The sequence below is a fragment of the Oncorhynchus mykiss genome, chromosome 8 (assembly GCF_057628025.1).
Source record: "Oncorhynchus mykiss isolate SJ-2025 chromosome 8, ASM5762802v1, whole genome shotgun sequence".
NCBI lineage: Eukaryota > Metazoa > Chordata > Actinopteri > Salmoniformes > Salmonidae > Oncorhynchus > Oncorhynchus mykiss.
In genome coordinates this window covers 66,826,278-66,844,366 of record NC_143029.1, presented here as the reverse complement: position 1 = coordinate 66,844,366, position 18,089 = coordinate 66,826,278, and the positions used below count along the sequence as shown (strand labels likewise).

General features: G+C 43.9%; 1 protein-coding gene across 9 annotated transcripts in view; it reads right to left on the bottom strand.

Moving 5' to 3' along the window:
• The window catches only part of cdh18a (cadherin 18, type 2a), a 51,083-nt gene that overhangs the window by 20,544 nt on the left and 12,450 nt on the right, over positions 1-18,089 (bottom strand). For all 9 annotated transcript variants that reach the window (XM_090182310.1, XM_090182312.1, XM_090182311.1 and 6 more), the window contains 2 exons: positions 6,298-6,592; positions 5,752-5,871 (listed from right to left, as the gene is read on the bottom strand). In XM_090182310.1, the coding sequence (XP_090038436.1) occupies positions 5,752-5,871; positions 6,298-6,592 (415 nt within the window). The remainder of the gene's footprint in view (positions 1-5,751; positions 5,872-6,297; positions 6,593-18,089) is intronic.

Genomic DNA, 18,089 nt, shown 5'->3' with positions numbered 1-18,089 from the left:
GCGTGTATGGTGTCATGTGGGCGAGCGGTTTTTGATGTCAACGTTGTGAACAGAGTGCCCCATGGGGGCAGTGTGGTTATGGTATTGGAAGGCATAATCTACCGTCAACAAACACAATTGCATTTTATCGATGGCAATTTGAATGCACAGAGATATTGTGACAAGATCCTGAGGCCCATTGGCGTGCCATTCATCCGCTGCCATCACCTCATGGTTCAGCATGATAACGCACGATCCCATATCGCAAGGATCTTTACACAATTCCTGGAAGCCGAAATGTCCCAGTTCTTCCATGGCTTGCATACTCAAAAGACATTTTAACCATTGAGCCTGTTTGGGATGCTCCGGAATGACGTGTGCGACAGCATGTTCCAGTTCCCGCCAATATCCAGCAACTTAGCACAGCTATTAAAGAGGACTGGGGCAACATTCCACAGGCCACAATCAACAACTTGATCAACTCTATGCGAAGGAGATGTGTCACGCTGCATGAGGCAAATGGTGGTCACACCAGATACTGACTGGTTTTCTGATCCACGCACCCACTTTAAAAAATATATATATTTAAATTGACTGCATTGACTGCATGTTTTCAAATTGCATATTTCAAACTGTTGCATGTTGCGTTTATATTTTTGTTCTGTGTATATATACTGTATCGCTGTCACACACACGCACGCACACACGCTTTCCCAGACACACACCACAGCCACAAACATTTAGTCATTTTTAAACTAACTCTATTGATATTGAGTCAAATCCTTTGAAAAGCATCCTTACAGAAAATGTATTTGGTCATGGGTGGATGTTTAAAAAAATTATTCTAGGCTTTTAAAAAATGTCTCTTCAGTCTTCAATGCAAATAACAAGATGTCTGAGAGCCTTTTTTACAATGAGAGGATGGGGGATTAAGAATGCTAGACTCAGAACAGTGGACAGGTATCCCTTTGATACTTGATACCTTTTTGATAAACATCTTGAACGTTACTGCAAAATGTAGATTTCCATCTAAATAAACATAACTCAAATAATGTATATTTTTATGAGATGGCCATAAACAATAACTAGTAATGCTGCATAGTTCTAGAAAGGTCTGGGACTCACCTTTTTGGTAAAAATATTTATAAATTGCTGAGGTGTTCTTACTTTTGAGGATACAAGCTCAAGTACATAGTGCAAGTATTATTGAAATAGTACAAATCATATCAAATGATTTTCTATTCAACAAAAGTGGGGGAAGAGGAAGATAAATGATTTCTAAATAAAGTAACAATCAAATAGTTAATGACATCCTATTAGATTTCACCTTTCTTATCACTGTAAAACAAATATAATCATAGTACATGTCACGTTCTGACCATAGTTCTTGTGTGTTTTCCTTGTTTTAGTGTTGGTCAGGACGTGAGCTGGGTGGGCATTGCCGGAGTCTCCAGTCTGCCCAGCACCGCCTGAGCTGGCCGTCTGCCCAGCGCCACCTGAGCTGCCCGTCTGTCCAGAGCTGCTAGAGTCTCCCGTCTCTCCAGCGCCGTAAGATTCTCCCGTCTGTCCAGAGCCGCTAGAGTCTCCCGTCTGTCCAGAGCCGCTAGAGTCTCCCGCCTGTCCAGAGCCGCTAGAGTCTCCCGTCTGTCCAGAGCCGCTAGAGTCTCCCGTCTGTCCAGAGCCGCTAGAGTCTCCCATCTGTCCAGAGCCGCTAGAGTCTCCCGTCTGTCCAGAGCCTCTAGAGTCTCCCGACTGTCCAGAGCCGGCAGAGCCGGCAGTCAGCATGGAGCCGCCAGAGCCGGCAGTCAGCATGGAGCCTCCAGAGCCGGCAGTCAGCATGGAGCCTCCAGAGCCGGCAGTCAGCATGGAGCCTCCAGAGCCGCCAGTCAGCCAGGATCTTCCAGAGCCGCCAGTCAGCCAGGATCTTCCAGAGCCGCCAGTCAGCCAGGATCTGCCAGAGCCGCCATTCAGCCAGGATCTGCCAAGCCCCTCAGTCGAGAGGCGCCAGTGCCCCTCTGTCCAGCGCTGCCAGAGCCTTCCTCCTCTCCAGCGTTGCCGGAGTCTCCAGTCTGCCCAGCGCCGCCTGAGCTGCCCGTCTGTCCAGAACTGCTAGAGTCTCCCGTCTCTCCAGCGCCGTCAGATTCTCCCGTCTGTCCAGAGCCGCTAGAGTCTCCCGTCTGTCCAGAGCCGCTAGAGTCTCCCGTCTGTCCAGAGCCGCTAGAGACTCCCGTCTGTCCAGTGCCGCTAAAGTCTCCCGTCTGTCCAGAGCCGGCAGAGCCGTCAGTCAGCCAGGAGCTGCCAGAGCCGTCAGTCAGCCAGGAGCTGCCAGACCTGTCAGTCAGCCTGGAGCTGCCAGAGCCGTCAGTCAGCCAGGAGCTGCCAGAGCCGTCAGTCAGCCAGGAGCTGCCAGAGCCGTCAGTCAGCCTGAGCTACCCCTCAGTCCTGAGCTACCCCTCAGTCCCGAGCTACCCCTCAGTCCCGAGCTACCCCTCAGTCCCGAGCTACCCCTCAGTCCAGTGGGGCCCTTTGTTAGGGTTCCTAGGGCAAGGTCGGCGGCGAGGGTCGCCACTCAAAGGACGCTAAGGAGGTGGACTAAGCGCCAGAGCCGCCACCGCGGACAGATGCCCACCCAGACCCTCCCCTATAGGTTTAGGTTGTGCGGTCGGAGTCCGCACCCTGGGGGAGGGGGGGGGGGGTGCTGTCACGTTCTGACCATAGTTCTTGTGTGTTTTCCTAGATTTAGTGTTGGTCAGGACGTGAGCTGGGTGGGCATTCTATGTTGTGTGTCTAGTTTGTCTGTTTCTGTGTTTGGCCTGATATGGTTCTCAATCAGAGGCAGGTGTTAGTCATTGTCTCTGATTGGGAACCATATTTAGGTAGCTTGTTTTGTGTTGGGGTTTGTGGGTGATTGTTTCCTGTCTTTGTGTCTATGCACCAGATAGGACTGTTTTCGATTTTCACATTTGTTGTTTTGTAATTTGAAGTGTTCAGTTGGGATTTATTATTAAAGAAGATGAACACTCACCACCCTGCGCTTTGGTCCTCTCTTTCCCAGGAAGAAAGCCGTTACAGTAAAAATTTGGCACCATTTCATATAACTGACAACAGAGTATTTTCTGCGAAGCCTCCTCTGAATCACGCAGAGATGCCAATGTCTGCAGACTTGTTACAACTTCAGCTTTGCGCAAAAAGTGATTTAGTCCCTCAGGGACCAGAAGAACATGGTTTGGCTTAAATTTTACAAAAGTATTTAGTATTTTTTCATGTTGCTCTAAATCTGGCTGAGAATATCACAGTGAGATGAACCCACGATTGCTGAAATCGGCAGACTGTAACCTTTAATATGCCGTGTCCCAAATTTAGGGTGTGAAACCTGACACTTCAAGTCAGGTCTGCTGACAGAGTGGTAGCAAAGAGCAGATGGATGGGGCTTTCTGGCACTTAAAGGTACTGGATCCTGTGACGTTCACATAGCACTTTGTATACCAAAATATCGCCATGAAGGATTCTAGCTTTCAAGACAGGCATGCTCTTGCTGTGTTTTCCCCTCGACTTTGTCATTTATTGTGACCAATTCAAACCCGCAGCCATCTCTAAAACTAGACACAATTTGAGTTATTGCCTCTGTAATCAGCAGTGTTGTTAAACATCCTCATAATATCTATAAGCATTTTTCTAAGGCTGGCCATGCCTTCCACCTGGCTACCACTACCTCGGCTAACATCTCAGCACCCTCTGCAGCAACTTGCACAAGCCTCCTCCTCTTCTCCTTCACCCAAATCCAGACAGCAGATGTTCTGAAAGAGCTGCAAAATCTGGATCTCTACAAATCAGTTGGGCTAGACAATCTGAACCCTCTCTTTCTAAAATTAACAGCCAAAATTGTTGCAACCCCTATTTCTAGCCTACTCAACCTCTCTTTCTTATCGTTTGAGATCCGCAAAGATTGGAAAGCTGCCGCAATCATTCCCCCTCTCCAAAGGGGGAGACACTCTAGACCCAAACTATTACAGACCTACATCCATCCTTTCCTTTCTAAAGTCTTCGAAAGCCAAGTTAACAAACAGCTCACCGACCATTTTGATTCCCACCATACCTTCTCCACTATGCAATCTGGTTTCTGAGCTGGGCATGGGTGCACCTCAGCCACACTCAAGGTCCTAAACGATATCATAACCGCCATCGATAAAATACAGTTCTGTGCACCCATCTTCATCGACCTGGCCAAGGTGTTCGACTCTGTCAATCACCACATTCTTATCGGCAGAATAAATAGCCTTGACTTCTCAAATGACTGCCTCGCTTTGTTCACCAACTACTTATCAGATAGAGTTCAGTGTGTGAAATCGGAGGGCCTGTTGTCTGGACCTGTGGCAGTCTCTATAGGGGTGCCACAGGGTTCAATTCTCGGGCTGACTCTTTTCTCTGTATATATCAATGATGTCGCTCTTGCTGCTGGTGATTCTCTGATCCATTCTCTGAATGACATCATTCAGTATACATTTTGCCCTCTTTGGACACTGTGCTAACAAACCTCCAAATGAGCTTCAATGCCATACAACACTCCTTCCGTGGCATCCAACTGCTTTTAAATGCAAATCAAGCTAAGTGCATGCTCTTCAACCGATTGCTACCCGCACCCTCCCGCCCAACTAGCATTACTACTCTGGACGGTTCTGACTTCTGAAAACTACAAATACCTAGGTGTCTGGTTAGACTGTAAACTCTCCCTTCCAGACCCACATTAAGCATCTCCAATCCTAAATTAAATCTAGAATCGGCTTCCTATTTCACAACAAAGCCTCGTTCACTCATGCTGCCAAACATACCCTCGTAAAACTGACTATCCTACCGATCCTCGAATTTGGCGATGTCATTTACAAAATAGCCTCCAACACTCTACTCAGCAAATTGGATGTAGTCTATCACAGTGCCATCCGTTTTGTCACCAAAGCCCCATATACTACCCAACACTGCGACCTGTATGCTCTCGTTGGCTGGCCCTCGCTTCACATTCAGTGCCGGACCCACTGGCTCCAGGTCATCTATAACTTTATGCTAGGTAAAGCCCCGCCTTATCTCAGCTCACTGGTCACCATAGCAACACCCACCCGTAGCACGCGCTCCAGCAAGTATATTTCACTGGTCATCCACAAGCCAACACTTCCTTTGGTCGCCTTTCCTTCCAGTTCTCTGCTGCCAATGACTGGAAGGAATTGGAAAAATCACTAAAGCTGGAGTCTTATATCTCCCTCTCTAACTTTAAGCATCAGCTGTCAGAAAAGCTTACCGATCACTGTACCTGTACACTTCCAATCTGTTATCAAGCACATCCAACTACCTCATCCCCATATTGGTATTTATCCTCTTGCTCTTTTGCACCCCAGTATCTCTACTTGCACATCATCATCTGCACATCTATCACTCCAGTGTTCATGCTAAATTGTAATTATTTTGCCTCTAAGACCTATTTATTGGCTTACCTCCCAACTCTTCTACATTTGCACACACTGTACATTTTCTATTGTGTTATTGACTGTATGTTTGTTCATGTGTAACTCTGTGTTGTTGTTTTTGTCACACTGCTTTGCTTTATCGTGGCCAGGTCGCAGTTGTAAATGAAAACTTGTTCTCAACTGGCCTACGTGGTTAAATGAAGGTGAAACTATCAACCAATAAAACATAATAGAACAAAGCTATTTTATCACTTGGCAGAAACAATTCACACATGCAGCGTTATATTGCAGTAAAGTAAAAGGCTGGTTGGCTCACCGGTTTTAGGATCCACAGAGAAGTAAGGCTGTCCCTGCAGTATGCTATAAACAATCTTGGCACTGTTCCCATAGGTGGGGTCGTCTGCGTCTGTGGCTGTGACCTGAAACACTGATGTGCCTGCATGGAAGGAAAGGTTATATCAGTAGTGCATTTCCACACAAAACCATACAACTAAAGTACAATGTGCCATGATTACAGTACAAACCACATTTACATACTGTAGCACAACTCACTATACTGTCATGGTTTTCTTACTGTAAAACTATGTGCAAAAAATACCACAGAGTGTTTCTGTATTGCATAAAGTGCGGTCAAAAATCCATGATTTCCCAATTAATCAAAATCCTGTATCGGGACCATCAAAATCCATTTACAGAGTTGTGCATCAATGCCTGACTGCCTCTGTGATGCAGCAGGGATCTGCAACAATACTGATGACTCAGCTAATAGTGTGACTGGTCTCACAGTCAGGGTACAAAGCTGGCTGCCTCCAGTCAAGTGTACCCAGCGTATTAAAAGTATGTTCTCAGTATTCGACCTTACCAACGTCGGCCATCTCGGGAACAGCAGCAGCAAACGGGCCATCTGGAAACTTGGGCGCGTTGTCATTGACATCCTGGACCTTGATAATGAATTCAGACTCTGGCTCTAGAGATCTGTTGGTGTAACGATCGATGGCCTGGGCATGTAAGACATACTGGCCTTTCTTCTCCCGATCCAGGCTCTTGGTGGCATGGATGTCCCCTGTGACCTCATCGATGACAAATATAGTACCAGCCTCCTCTCCAGACAGCAGGTATCTGACTGAGCCATCTCCTTTGTCTGAGTTGGAGTGCAGCTGGAAAGGAATATATGTTACAATACTCATGTGAACATAGAAAACAATACACAGGTATAGTCACCTCATCAGGGTTGAGGTATATTCTAGCCTCGTCAGTTTAGAGGAGGAACTAAGGATTTCAAATGGAAGTGACAATCATCCTTTAAAGGTTTACCACAGAGGAATGTTACAGATTGTTAGTGAAGGCCGACAAGTAGCCTGGGACCTGACTATTTCTGCAATGAACAACACAGTTAAAGGACATTTCAGATAGGTATCACTGCATACCATACCACCGTGTTTTTTCTGTTTGTAGTGTAGACATGACTAATTCATACAAATATGTTATGGGGAATTCCCTGCTACACCAACGATTGGAAAACCTTAACAATTGTTGTCTGACATCTCACATGCAAACTGCATTATTCTACGACAATCCACACTCCTCAATTATTTGGTATTAGGATAATACATACACACACATATATATATGTACTTTGTTGACATGTCGCCTAAGTATTTTTGCCTCGTGCCTGCCGTGTCTGGTAAATGTGTTTTTACAAACACTTAAACACTGAATGTGGGGTGATAGGTTGTTTGAGACAGGTGTGAAACACCCCATTAGCTTTAAAATTAATCAGATGGAATGTCATAAATATAGCAAACAAAATAGGACGTATATACAGTATATATATATAGCTTTTCAGACAGCTGATGCTTAAAGTTAGAGAGGGAGATATAAGACTCCATCTTCAGTGATTTTTGCAATTCGTTCCAGTCATTGGCAGCAGAGAACTGGAAGGAAAGAGACCAAAGGAAGTGTTGGCTTTGGGGTTGACCAGTGAAATATATATATCATCTACAGTACCAGTCAAAGGTTTGGACATAACTACTCATTCAAGGGTTTTTCTTTATATTTACTACTTTATACATTGTAAAATAATAGTGAAGACATCAAAACTATGAAATAACACATATGGAATCAGGTAGCAACCCCAAAAATATATATTTTCTATTTGAAATTCTTCAAACTAGCCTTCTGTCACGTTCGTCGTATGAAGGAGACCAATTCGCAATGTGGTATGTGTACATTCTCTTTATTAAAAGAATGAACACTGAACAAACTAACAAACTAACAAACTAACAAACTAACAAAATAACAAAATAACAAAATAACAAACGAACCGTGAAGCTATACAATGTAGTGCTGACAGGCAACTACACATAGACAAGACCACACACCAGAAAGTGGGAAAAAGGCCTGCCTGAATATGATCTCCAATCAGAGACAACGATAAACAGCTGTCTCTGATTGGGAACTATATCAGGCCAACATAGACATACAAAACCCCTAGACATTCAAAAAACCTAGACATACAAAACCCCCTAGACATACAAAAAAACTAGAGTACTCACCCCAGTCACACCCTGACCTAACCAAAATATGTAGAAAACAGGTATCTAAGGTCAGGGCGTGACACCTTCCTTTGCCTTGATGACACCTTTGCACACTCTTGGCATTCTCTCAAACAGCTTCATGAGGTAGTCACCTGCATGTCTTTCAATTAACAGGTGTGCCTTGTTAAAAGTTAATTTGTGGAATTTCTTTCCTTCTTAATAAGTTTGAGCCAATCAGTTGTGTTGTGACAAGATAGGGGGGTATACAGAAGATATCCCTATTTGGTAAAAGACCAAGTCCATATTATGGCAAGAACAGCTCAAATTAGCAAAGAGAATCGACAGCCCATCATTACTTTAAGACATGAAGGTCAGTCATTGCGGAACATTTAAAGTTTCTTCAAGTGCAGTCGCAAAAACCATCAAGCTCTAGGAGGAAACTGGCTCTCATGAGGACCGCCACAGGAAAAGAAGACGCATAGTTACCTCTGATGCAGAGGGTAAGTTCATTAGATTTAACTGCCTCAGAAATTGCAGCCCAAATAAATTCTTCATGGAGTTCAAATAACAGACACATCTCAACATAGACTGTGTGAATCAGGCCTTCATGGTTGAATTGCTGCAGAGAGACCACTACTAAAGGACACCAATAATAAGAAGAGTCATGCTTGGGCCAAGAAACACGAACAATGGACATTAGACTGGTGGAAGTCTGTTCTTTGGTCTGATGAGTCCAAATGTTTGATTTTCGTTTCCAACCGCCATGTCTTTGTGAGACGCAGAGTAGTTGAACGGATGACTTCCGCATTGCTGTGGTTCCCACCGTGAAGCATGGAGGAGAAGGTGTGATGATGTGGGGGATGCTTTGCTGGTGACACTGTCTGTGATTTATTTTTAATTCAAGGCAAGGCTACCACAGCATTCTGCAGCGATACACCATCCCATCTGGTTTGCGCTTAGTGGGACTATGGAGTGATGGGGTGCTGCATCAGATGACCAGATGACCCGCTCAGCATATGTGGGAACTCCTTCTAGACTGTTGGAAAAGCATTCCTCATGAAGCTGGTTGAGAAAATGCCAATAGTGTGCAAAGCTGTCATTAAGGCAAAGGTTGGCTACTTTGAAGAATCTCAATTATAAAATATATTTTGATTTGTTTAACACTTTTTTGGTTACTACATGATTCCTTGTGTGTTATTTCATAGTTATTTCATAGTTTTCTTCACTATTATTCTACAATGTAGAAAATAGTAAAAATAAAGAAAAACCCTTGAATTAGAAGGTGCGTCCAAACTCATGACTGGTACTGTAAAGAAAAACTCTGTTGTAGAACTTTCAAAAAAAGAGGAAGAAGACAAGAAGCTGCCTTGACATTTTGGGGCTGATGTATTTCCCTTGGTAGCCTAGCAGAACAAAGTCAATGCAATGTGTAAAATATGAATAAAACACTGGGGGCGCAGAACACTTACTCATTCAAACAGGTTAATCCAGCTCTATCGGGATTAGTCGTGCTACACTGAGTTGCATCCATCACTGCAAAATAAATTTGTTGTACTTTGTTGACATGTCGCCTAAGTATTTTGGCCTTGTGCCTGCCGTGTCTGGTAAATGTGTTTTTACAAACACTTAAACACTGAATGTGGGGTGATAGGTTGTTTGAGACAGGTGTCAAACACCCCATTAGCTTTAAAATGGATCAGATGGAATATAATAAATATAGCCAACAAAATAGGACGTCTCCATTCGTTACAATACGCCAGAACATGGGCTGTATCCCAATAATCTCTCCTTTCTCCCAAAGTGTGCACTTGTTAATTTCCCCTCAGAGATTTGAAAGGAAAGTAAAGGTATACAGAAACTTCCTCAAGCCCATGCCTTCACCAATCTAATGCTTTTATATTTGTGGGGCGTAGTAAACAAGTGCACAAAGAAATTATTGGGATGCACCTATAGCCTCCATGTCTTCAGACACCTGTGGTGCAGAACCTGTAGGGATTTCTGTAAGGAGGGAAGTGAATGAAGGATAACAAACCATTAAAGAAAAACTGTGAATCCCTTGACAGCACCAAAGCTGTGGGAGCTGGCTTGCATAATCTGTATAAGAACACAACTGGCCAGCCAAGTCAGTTGCCCTATCATGAATGCAAGTGTTTGCTCTTCGGGAGAATGCTATTTCTCTACAGACACTGAGGGGAAATGTTCTGAATGAAGAATGATGCCAGAAGCTGCTGGCAGTTACAATCCTAACGCTTTATTTTATATATTCCTCAGTGTATTGATTTTTGTTGCCTCCGCCTTCAACCCTTCACACACACACACGCCACACACGCCACACACACACACACACACACACACACACACACACACACACACACACACACACACACTGCTCTTAATTCTTGGCAGCGAGTGTAATCCCTGAGCAGAGAGCAATTAGCTAAGACAGTGTTCACCTCCATGCCTCTTCCCATGCCTGAAGAGGGTACACACAGCAACCCTGTTTGCTACAGAATCACATGGAGAGTTTCCAAGATATTACTGCTGCAGATTCACATGAGAGAAGACCAATACAAACCAACAGAGGATCAGATTTACCACATGTAGGCTAAGTAGTTGTCTTTATTGTCCGCTTAGGACTCTCCAAAATACAGTGTACTAGGCTACTACACAGTAATACACATTATTGCGTAGTACAAAGTAGGTTGAATGTACATATGAATCCAAGGCTGATGTTGTCATATAGTGGAAGTGGGTGGAACTGCTGTGATGTTCTCAGCAAGTTTGGGCCAACGCAAGCATTTACACTGGCCCATGACACTACTTTCACTCACAGAATATCCTGCCTGCAGTGACGGAGTAGCATTCGTTTATCTTTCGCTATGGTGCCTTTATTCACTAGCAGGGTAATGGGTTTACAGCTCATGACTGGTGCTTACCCTAGGCCCTGCGTTTTTAAAGAGATAAAATAACAAAACATTTCTCTGTCTGGGAGCTATGGGGGGAATAGATAGATACATAAATATATGGAACTAGCCACTGTGGTAATACATCACCAAGGGCCTGGTTGCAGAAGAGATGCAGAGCACGATATGATTTCATGATATGTGCAGGCTATGTGTCTGCTGTCCACTTTTTCCATATGGTGCGTTTCATGTCTCTCTTTGTGTAAGAAGTAGTTATTGGGCTTGGCATGCCTTTTCTTCATAAAATGTCCTACAAGGGAAAATGCCATATCTATAGGAAAGAAGAACAGGCTCAGTTTATATACTGTAAGATCCTACTGTAAAATCCTACTACTACAACCAGTAATAGACTCTAACGGGCAAAGATGCTTCCAGTTTTAGAAGCAGTTTTAAAATAAGAAGCAAGTGTGCAGTATGCACAGAGGCAGTAGCCTTGTTCGCAAAAAAGACACCGCATAGCCTACACATTTTTTCGTGGTTTCCAAGTGGTAGTTGCTACTCCTATACGGACTCGGGAGAGGCGTGCGTTCTCTGAAACACAACCCAGCCAAGCCGCACTGCTTCTTGATACAATGTCCGCACCAATGTGTCGGAGGAAACACAATACAACCAAAGTCAGCTTGCATTGTGCCCGGCCCGCCACAGGACTCGCTAGAGCGCGATGGGACAAGGACATCCCGGCCGGCCAAACCCTCCCCTAACCCGGGAGAAACTGGGACAATTGTGCACCGCCCCATGGGTCTCCCGGTGTCGGCCGGTTACGACAGAGCCTGGACTCGAACCAGGATCTCTAGTGGTACAGCTAGCACAGTGCCTTAGACCACTGCGCCACTCGGGAGGCAGCCTACACATGTCTATCGTGGGATTTGTTTGAATTTCAACCTGAGGACACATATTCATAATGATGCCATTTAGAATGCACTTAAATAATGACATGGAACTGTCTGCACATACACTGCCAAGTTCACTGGTAGAGGCTTGTACAGAGGCTGATAAACTGCCTACGCTCCAAGAACCCTGATTCAATCAGGACCCTGCCCCCTCTGCTAACCACAAATTACACGAAGCACGATGATGGAAAGGTCAATTTTATGCTGCAGCAAGAGCTCACTGACAAGATTCTTTTATAAATTGGGGGGGTACACCAAGTTTTAGTAATTTGCCATTAGTGAACCAGGGTGAAGGGTTTGATGTAATCTTTGTCTCTGAGGTCTGATAAGGGATATTTTAATCATACAATCTCACACAGTGAGAGGTGACGGTACTAGCAGCTGCCTGAGAGACTCGGCAGTACGAACGCTACTCTGCTGTATCAACCTTCTCTGGCCTCTGCTGCACCAAACACACGTCAAATCCATTGGTTGATAAGAGGTTGGGATGCCTGTGGACTGGGGTTGTAACCTGTAATCTAAATCAGAGGAAAGCAAGGGTAGTTTCAACAATCAGTGTGCAGTACATGTCTAGCCTATACAGGGAACAGCTAGCTACAATATACAGTGAGTGTACAAAACATTAGGAATACCTGCTCTTTCCATGACAGGTGAATCCAGGTGAAAGCTATGATCCTTTATTGATGTCACTTGTTAAATCCACTTCAATCAGTGTAGATGAAGGGAAGGAGACTTGTTAAAGAAGGATTTTTATGCCTTGAGACAATTGAGACATGGATTGTGTATGTGTGCCATTCAGAGGGTGACTGGGCAACATGTAAGTCCCTTTGAAAGAGGTATGGTAGTAGGTGCCAGGCGCACTGGTTTGAGTGTGTCAAGAACTGCAATGCTGCTGGGTTTTTCACACTCAACAGTTTCCTGTGTGTATCAAGAATGGTCCACCACCCAAAGGACATCCAGCCAACGTTAGGCCAGTGGTCGAAAATGGGTCATTGACGAAAGAGGACAAAGGAGGCTGAAAGGACTTGCGCAGAACAACAGAAGGACTATGGTTAGTCAACTAACAGTCAAGTACAATATTGGTGCCCAAAGACCCATAAAAGAATGCATAACTCGTCGTACCTTAACACGATTTGGGTATGGCAGGCGACAACCTTACAGAGTTCCACTTCTTTCAGCAAATAACAAGAAACTGCGATGCAGTGGGCTAAGGAACGAAAACACTAGCCACTGGAGAATTGGAAAAACATTCCCTGGTCTGATGAATCTCGATTCCTGCTGTTTCACGCTGATGGGAGGACTAGGGTAAGGAGTAAACCACATGAGTGCATGCATCCATCATGCCTCATGTCAACATTGTAAACTGCTGGTGGTGTGATGTTGTGGGGTGTGTTTTCATGGCACACAGGGCCCCTTGATAAAAGTGGATCAATGTTTGAATGCCACAGGATATCTGAACATCATTGCCAATCAGGTGCATCCCTTCATGGCAGCAGTGTATCCATCTTAAAAACATCCGCAGGATAATGCCCCATGCCACAAGCGTAGGATTGTCCAGGAATGGTTTCACAAACATGAAAGTGAATTCAGCTTACTGCAATGTAATGCCCAGTCACCAGATCTCAATCCAATTGAGAATCTGTGGGATGAGATGGTATGTGCTATTCAGAGTAGAGGTCCACTACCAGCCAACTTGACACAGCTTTCGACACCTTTTAGAGTCCATGTCCCAACGAACTGAAACTGTTCTGAGGGTAAAAAGTGCAACTCAATATTAGGAAGGTGTTCCTAATGTTTTGTACACTCAGTGTCTACAGTAGCTGTGATGAAGGAGAAGGCTATATAGCTAACTAGTCATAGCAGAGCAGAGTTGGGATCATTCAGATAAAAATATTTGGTTTATCCATTCATCACTCTGACACATCTGAATCTGTGAAAAGTACAGCACAGTTTTCTAGGACAGGTCTGTCTAGGTCTGGACTGCACTATTTGTACTCCATCCTGACTGAGCCTCTAAGGGGAGACAGGAGGCAGAGAAATGTCTGTGTGGACTTTGGAAATGTGCAAAATATGCAGGACAGTGACAGTGTCTGCATCAGGAATAACCGCTTTAGGTTCACCTGTCCCAAAAGCAATTTAAAAATACATATTTACGTATTACACTGAAAGACTTTCAGTCTAAACAATGGGGTCATAAAGTGTTGGCCAACATTTAAATACATCCCACTTTCTACTGATCATATTGATCTGTGGTGCCCACTGTAACTCATCAAGCTGATACATGTAGGCATATGTGCTGTTGAGAATGGCTACATGATACTTAATTGTCTGATGTTTCCCTCATTGCCAAATCAACACCTAAAAAGTTGCCATCTCAGTGGAAGATGAAACTTCAACTGTCACAGCATCTTTGAGGAGAGTGACGTGAGCTCTCAGTCCACCCCCTCAGGGGATGTATGTCTGTGTGTGTGTGTGTGTGTGTGTGTGGATTATTCATTGGAGCCATCTCTTACCAGCCTTTCATCCCACATGTCCCACAAGCCCCAGTTTAACCCTCACCTTTGATACATAGTGTCAATGTCATACAATGTCAGTGTCACAGTGGATTAGTTCACCTGCTATAACTTCTGCATTTCAAGAAGCCACTGCTAGACAATATCACTAGACGTGGCTCCTGTGGTAAGCTGTATAATAAAGCAGTTAGGTAACACTGCTTTCAGTCCCTAATGTTGGCATATTTACACATTCAATAAGGATTAATTACCCTGACCATGACCATACAAACAATCTTTCCAATTTATCACAACAACAAAAATGTCCATTCATATTCATAGAGAAAATGATTTATTCACATACAGTACAGGTCAAAAGTTTGGACACACCTACTCATTCAAAGGTTTTTCTATATTTTTTTTTACAAATTTCTACACTGTAGAATAATAGTGAAAACATCAAAACTGTGAAATAGCACCCATTGAATCATGTAGTAACCCAAAAAGTGTTAAACAAATCAAATATATGTTATATGTGAGATTCTTCAAAGTAGCCACCCTTTGCCTTGATGATAGCTTTGCACACTCTTGTGTTGTTTCATAGTTTTTAACATTAAGATGTTTTCGCTATTATTTTACAATGTAGAAAATAGTAAAAATAAAGAAAAACCATTGGAATGAGTCAGTGTGTCCAAATTTTTGACTGGTACTGTATGCACAGTTTACGGAGGTTTACATACAGCTTAGCCAAATACATTTAAACTCAGTTTTTCACAATTCCTAACATTTAATCCAAGCAAAAATTCACTGTCTTAGGTCAGTTAGGATCATAACTTATTTTAAGAATGTGAAATGTCAGAATAATAGTTTTTAGAGTTTATAAGAGTTTTTATTTCTTTCATGAAATTCCCAGTGGGTCAGAAGTATATATACACTCATGCAGTTGTGGGTGAACAGGGAGTACAGGAGGGGACTAAACACGCACCCCTGTGGAGCTCCAGTGTTGAGGGTAAGCGTGGCAGATGTGTTGCTACCTACCCTCACCACCTAGGGGCGGCCCATCAGGAAGTCCAGGATCCAGTTGCAGAGGGAGGTGTTTAGTCCCAGGATCCTTAGCTTAGTGATGAGCTTTGAGGGTACTATGGTGTTGAACACTGAGCTGTAGTCAATGAACAGCATTCTCACGAAAGTGTTCCTTTTGTCCAGATGGGAAAGGGCAGTGTGGAGTGCAATAGAGATTGCATCATCTGTGGATCTGTTTGGGCAGTATGTAAACTGGAGTGGGTCTAGGGTGTCTGGGATTATGGTGTTGATGTGAGCCATTACCAACCTTTCAAAGCACTTCATGGCTACGGACGTGAGTGCTACGGGTCTGTAGTCATTTAGGCAGGTTGCCTTTGTGTTCTTGGGCACAGGGACTATGGTGGTCTGCTTGAAACATGTAGGTATTACAGACTCAATCAGGCACATGTTGGAAATGTCAGTGAAGACACCTGCCAGTTGGTCAGCACATGCCCGGAGCACACGTCCTGGTAATCCATCTGGCCTCACAGCCTTGTGTATGTTGACCACACAGTTGTCCGGAAAAGCTGATGCTCTCAATCATGCCTCAGTGTTGCTTGCCTCGAAGCGAACATAGAAGTGATTTAGCTCATCTGGTAGGCTCGTGTCACTGGGCCGCTCGCGGCTGTGCTTCCCTTTGTAGTCTGTAATAATTTGCAAGCCCTGTCACATAAAATGAACGTTGGAGCTGGTATAGAGTGATTCAATCTTAGCCCTATATTGACGCTTTGCCTGTTTGATGGTTCGTCGCAGGGCATAGCAGGATTTCTTGTAAGCTTCCCGGTTAGAGTCCCACACCTTGAAAGCGGCAGCTCTACCCTTTAGCTCAGTGCGAATGTTGCCTGTAATCCATGGCTTCTGTTTGGGGTATGTACGTACAGTCACTGTGGGGACGACGTCCTCGATGCACTTATTGATAAAGCCAATGACTGATGTGGTGTACCCCTCAAAACCATCAGAAGAATCCCGGAACATGTTCCAGTCTGTGGTAGCAAAACAGTCCTGTAGTTTAGCATCTGCTCCATCTGACCACTTTTTTTATAGACCGAGACACTGGTGCTTCCTGCTTTAATTTGTGCTTGTAAGCAGAAATCAGGAGGATAGAGTTGTGGTCGGATTTACCAAATGGAGGGCGAGGGAGAGCTTTGTATGCGTCTCTGTGTGTGGAGTACAGGTGATCTAGAATTGTTTTCCCTCTGGTTGCACATTTAACATGTTGATAGAAATTTGGTGGAACTGATTTAAGTTTCCCCGCATTAAAGTCTCCTGCCACTAGGAGCGCCGCCTCTTGGTGAGTGGTTTCCTGTTTGCTTATTTCCTTATACAACTGACTGAGTGCAGTCTTCGTGCCAGCCTCTGTGTCTGTGGTGGTACATAAACAGCCACGAAAAGTATAGCTGAAAACTCTCTAGGCAAGTAGTGGGGCCTGCAATTTATCTACTTCAGGCGAGCAAATCTAGAGACTTCCTTAGATTTCGTGCATCAGCTGTTGTTTACAAATATGCACAGACCGCCCCCCCTCGTCTTACCGGAGTTTTCTGTTCTATCTTGCCGGTACAGTGTATATCCCGCTAGATGAATATCCATGTCGTCATTCAGCCACGATTCCGTGAAACGTAGGATATTTCAGTGTCCCGTTGGTAGGATATTCGTGATCGTTTATTTATTTATTATTTTATCTTGCAGCAAAGCACCTCAACAACAGGATTCGGCCACCCCTGTGCTTCACGGTTGGGATCGTGTTCTTCGGCTTGCAAGCCTCCCCCTTTTTCTCCAAACATAATGATGGTCAATATGGCCAAACAGTTCTAATTTTGTTTCATCAGACCAGAGGACATTTCTCCATAAAGTACAATTTTTGTCCCCATGTGCAGTTGCAAACCATAGACCTGGCTTTTTTATGGCAGTTTTGGAGCAGTGGCCTCTTCCTTGCTGAGCAGCCTTTTAGGTTCTGTCGATTTGTTTTACTGTGGATATAGATACTTTTGTACCTGTTTCCTTCAGCATCTTCACAGCTATTGTTGTGCGATTGATTTGCAATTTTTGGCTGATTTCTTGGCCGATTTCTTTTGATTTCCCCATGATGTCAAGCAAAGAGGCACTGAGTTTGAAGGTAGGCCTTGAAATACATCCACAGGTACACCTCCAATTGACTCAAATTATGTCAATTAGCCTATCAGAAGTTTCTAAAGCCATGACATCATTTTCTGGAATTTTCCAAGCTGTTTAAAGGCACAGTCAACTTAGTGTATGTAAACTTCTGACCACTGGAATGGTGATACAGTGAATTATAAGTGAAACAATTGTTACACAAAAATTACTTGTGTCATGAACAAAGTAGATGTCCTAACCGACTTGCCAAAGCTATAGTTTTTTAACTAGAAATTTGTGGAGTGGTTGAAAATCTAGTTTTAATGACTCCAACCTACAGTGGGGAGAACAAGTATTTGATACACTGCCGATTTTGCAGGTTTTCCTACTTACAAAGCATGTAGTCTGTAATTTTGATCATAGGTACACTTCAACTGTGAGAGACGGAATCTAAAACAAAATCCAGAAAATCCCATTGTATGATTTTTAAGTAATTAATTTGCATTTTATTGCATGACATAAGTATTTGATCACCTACACACCAGTAAGAATTCCAGCTCTCACAGACCTGTTAGTTTTTCTTTAAGAATCCCTCCTGTTCTCCCCTCATTACCTGTAT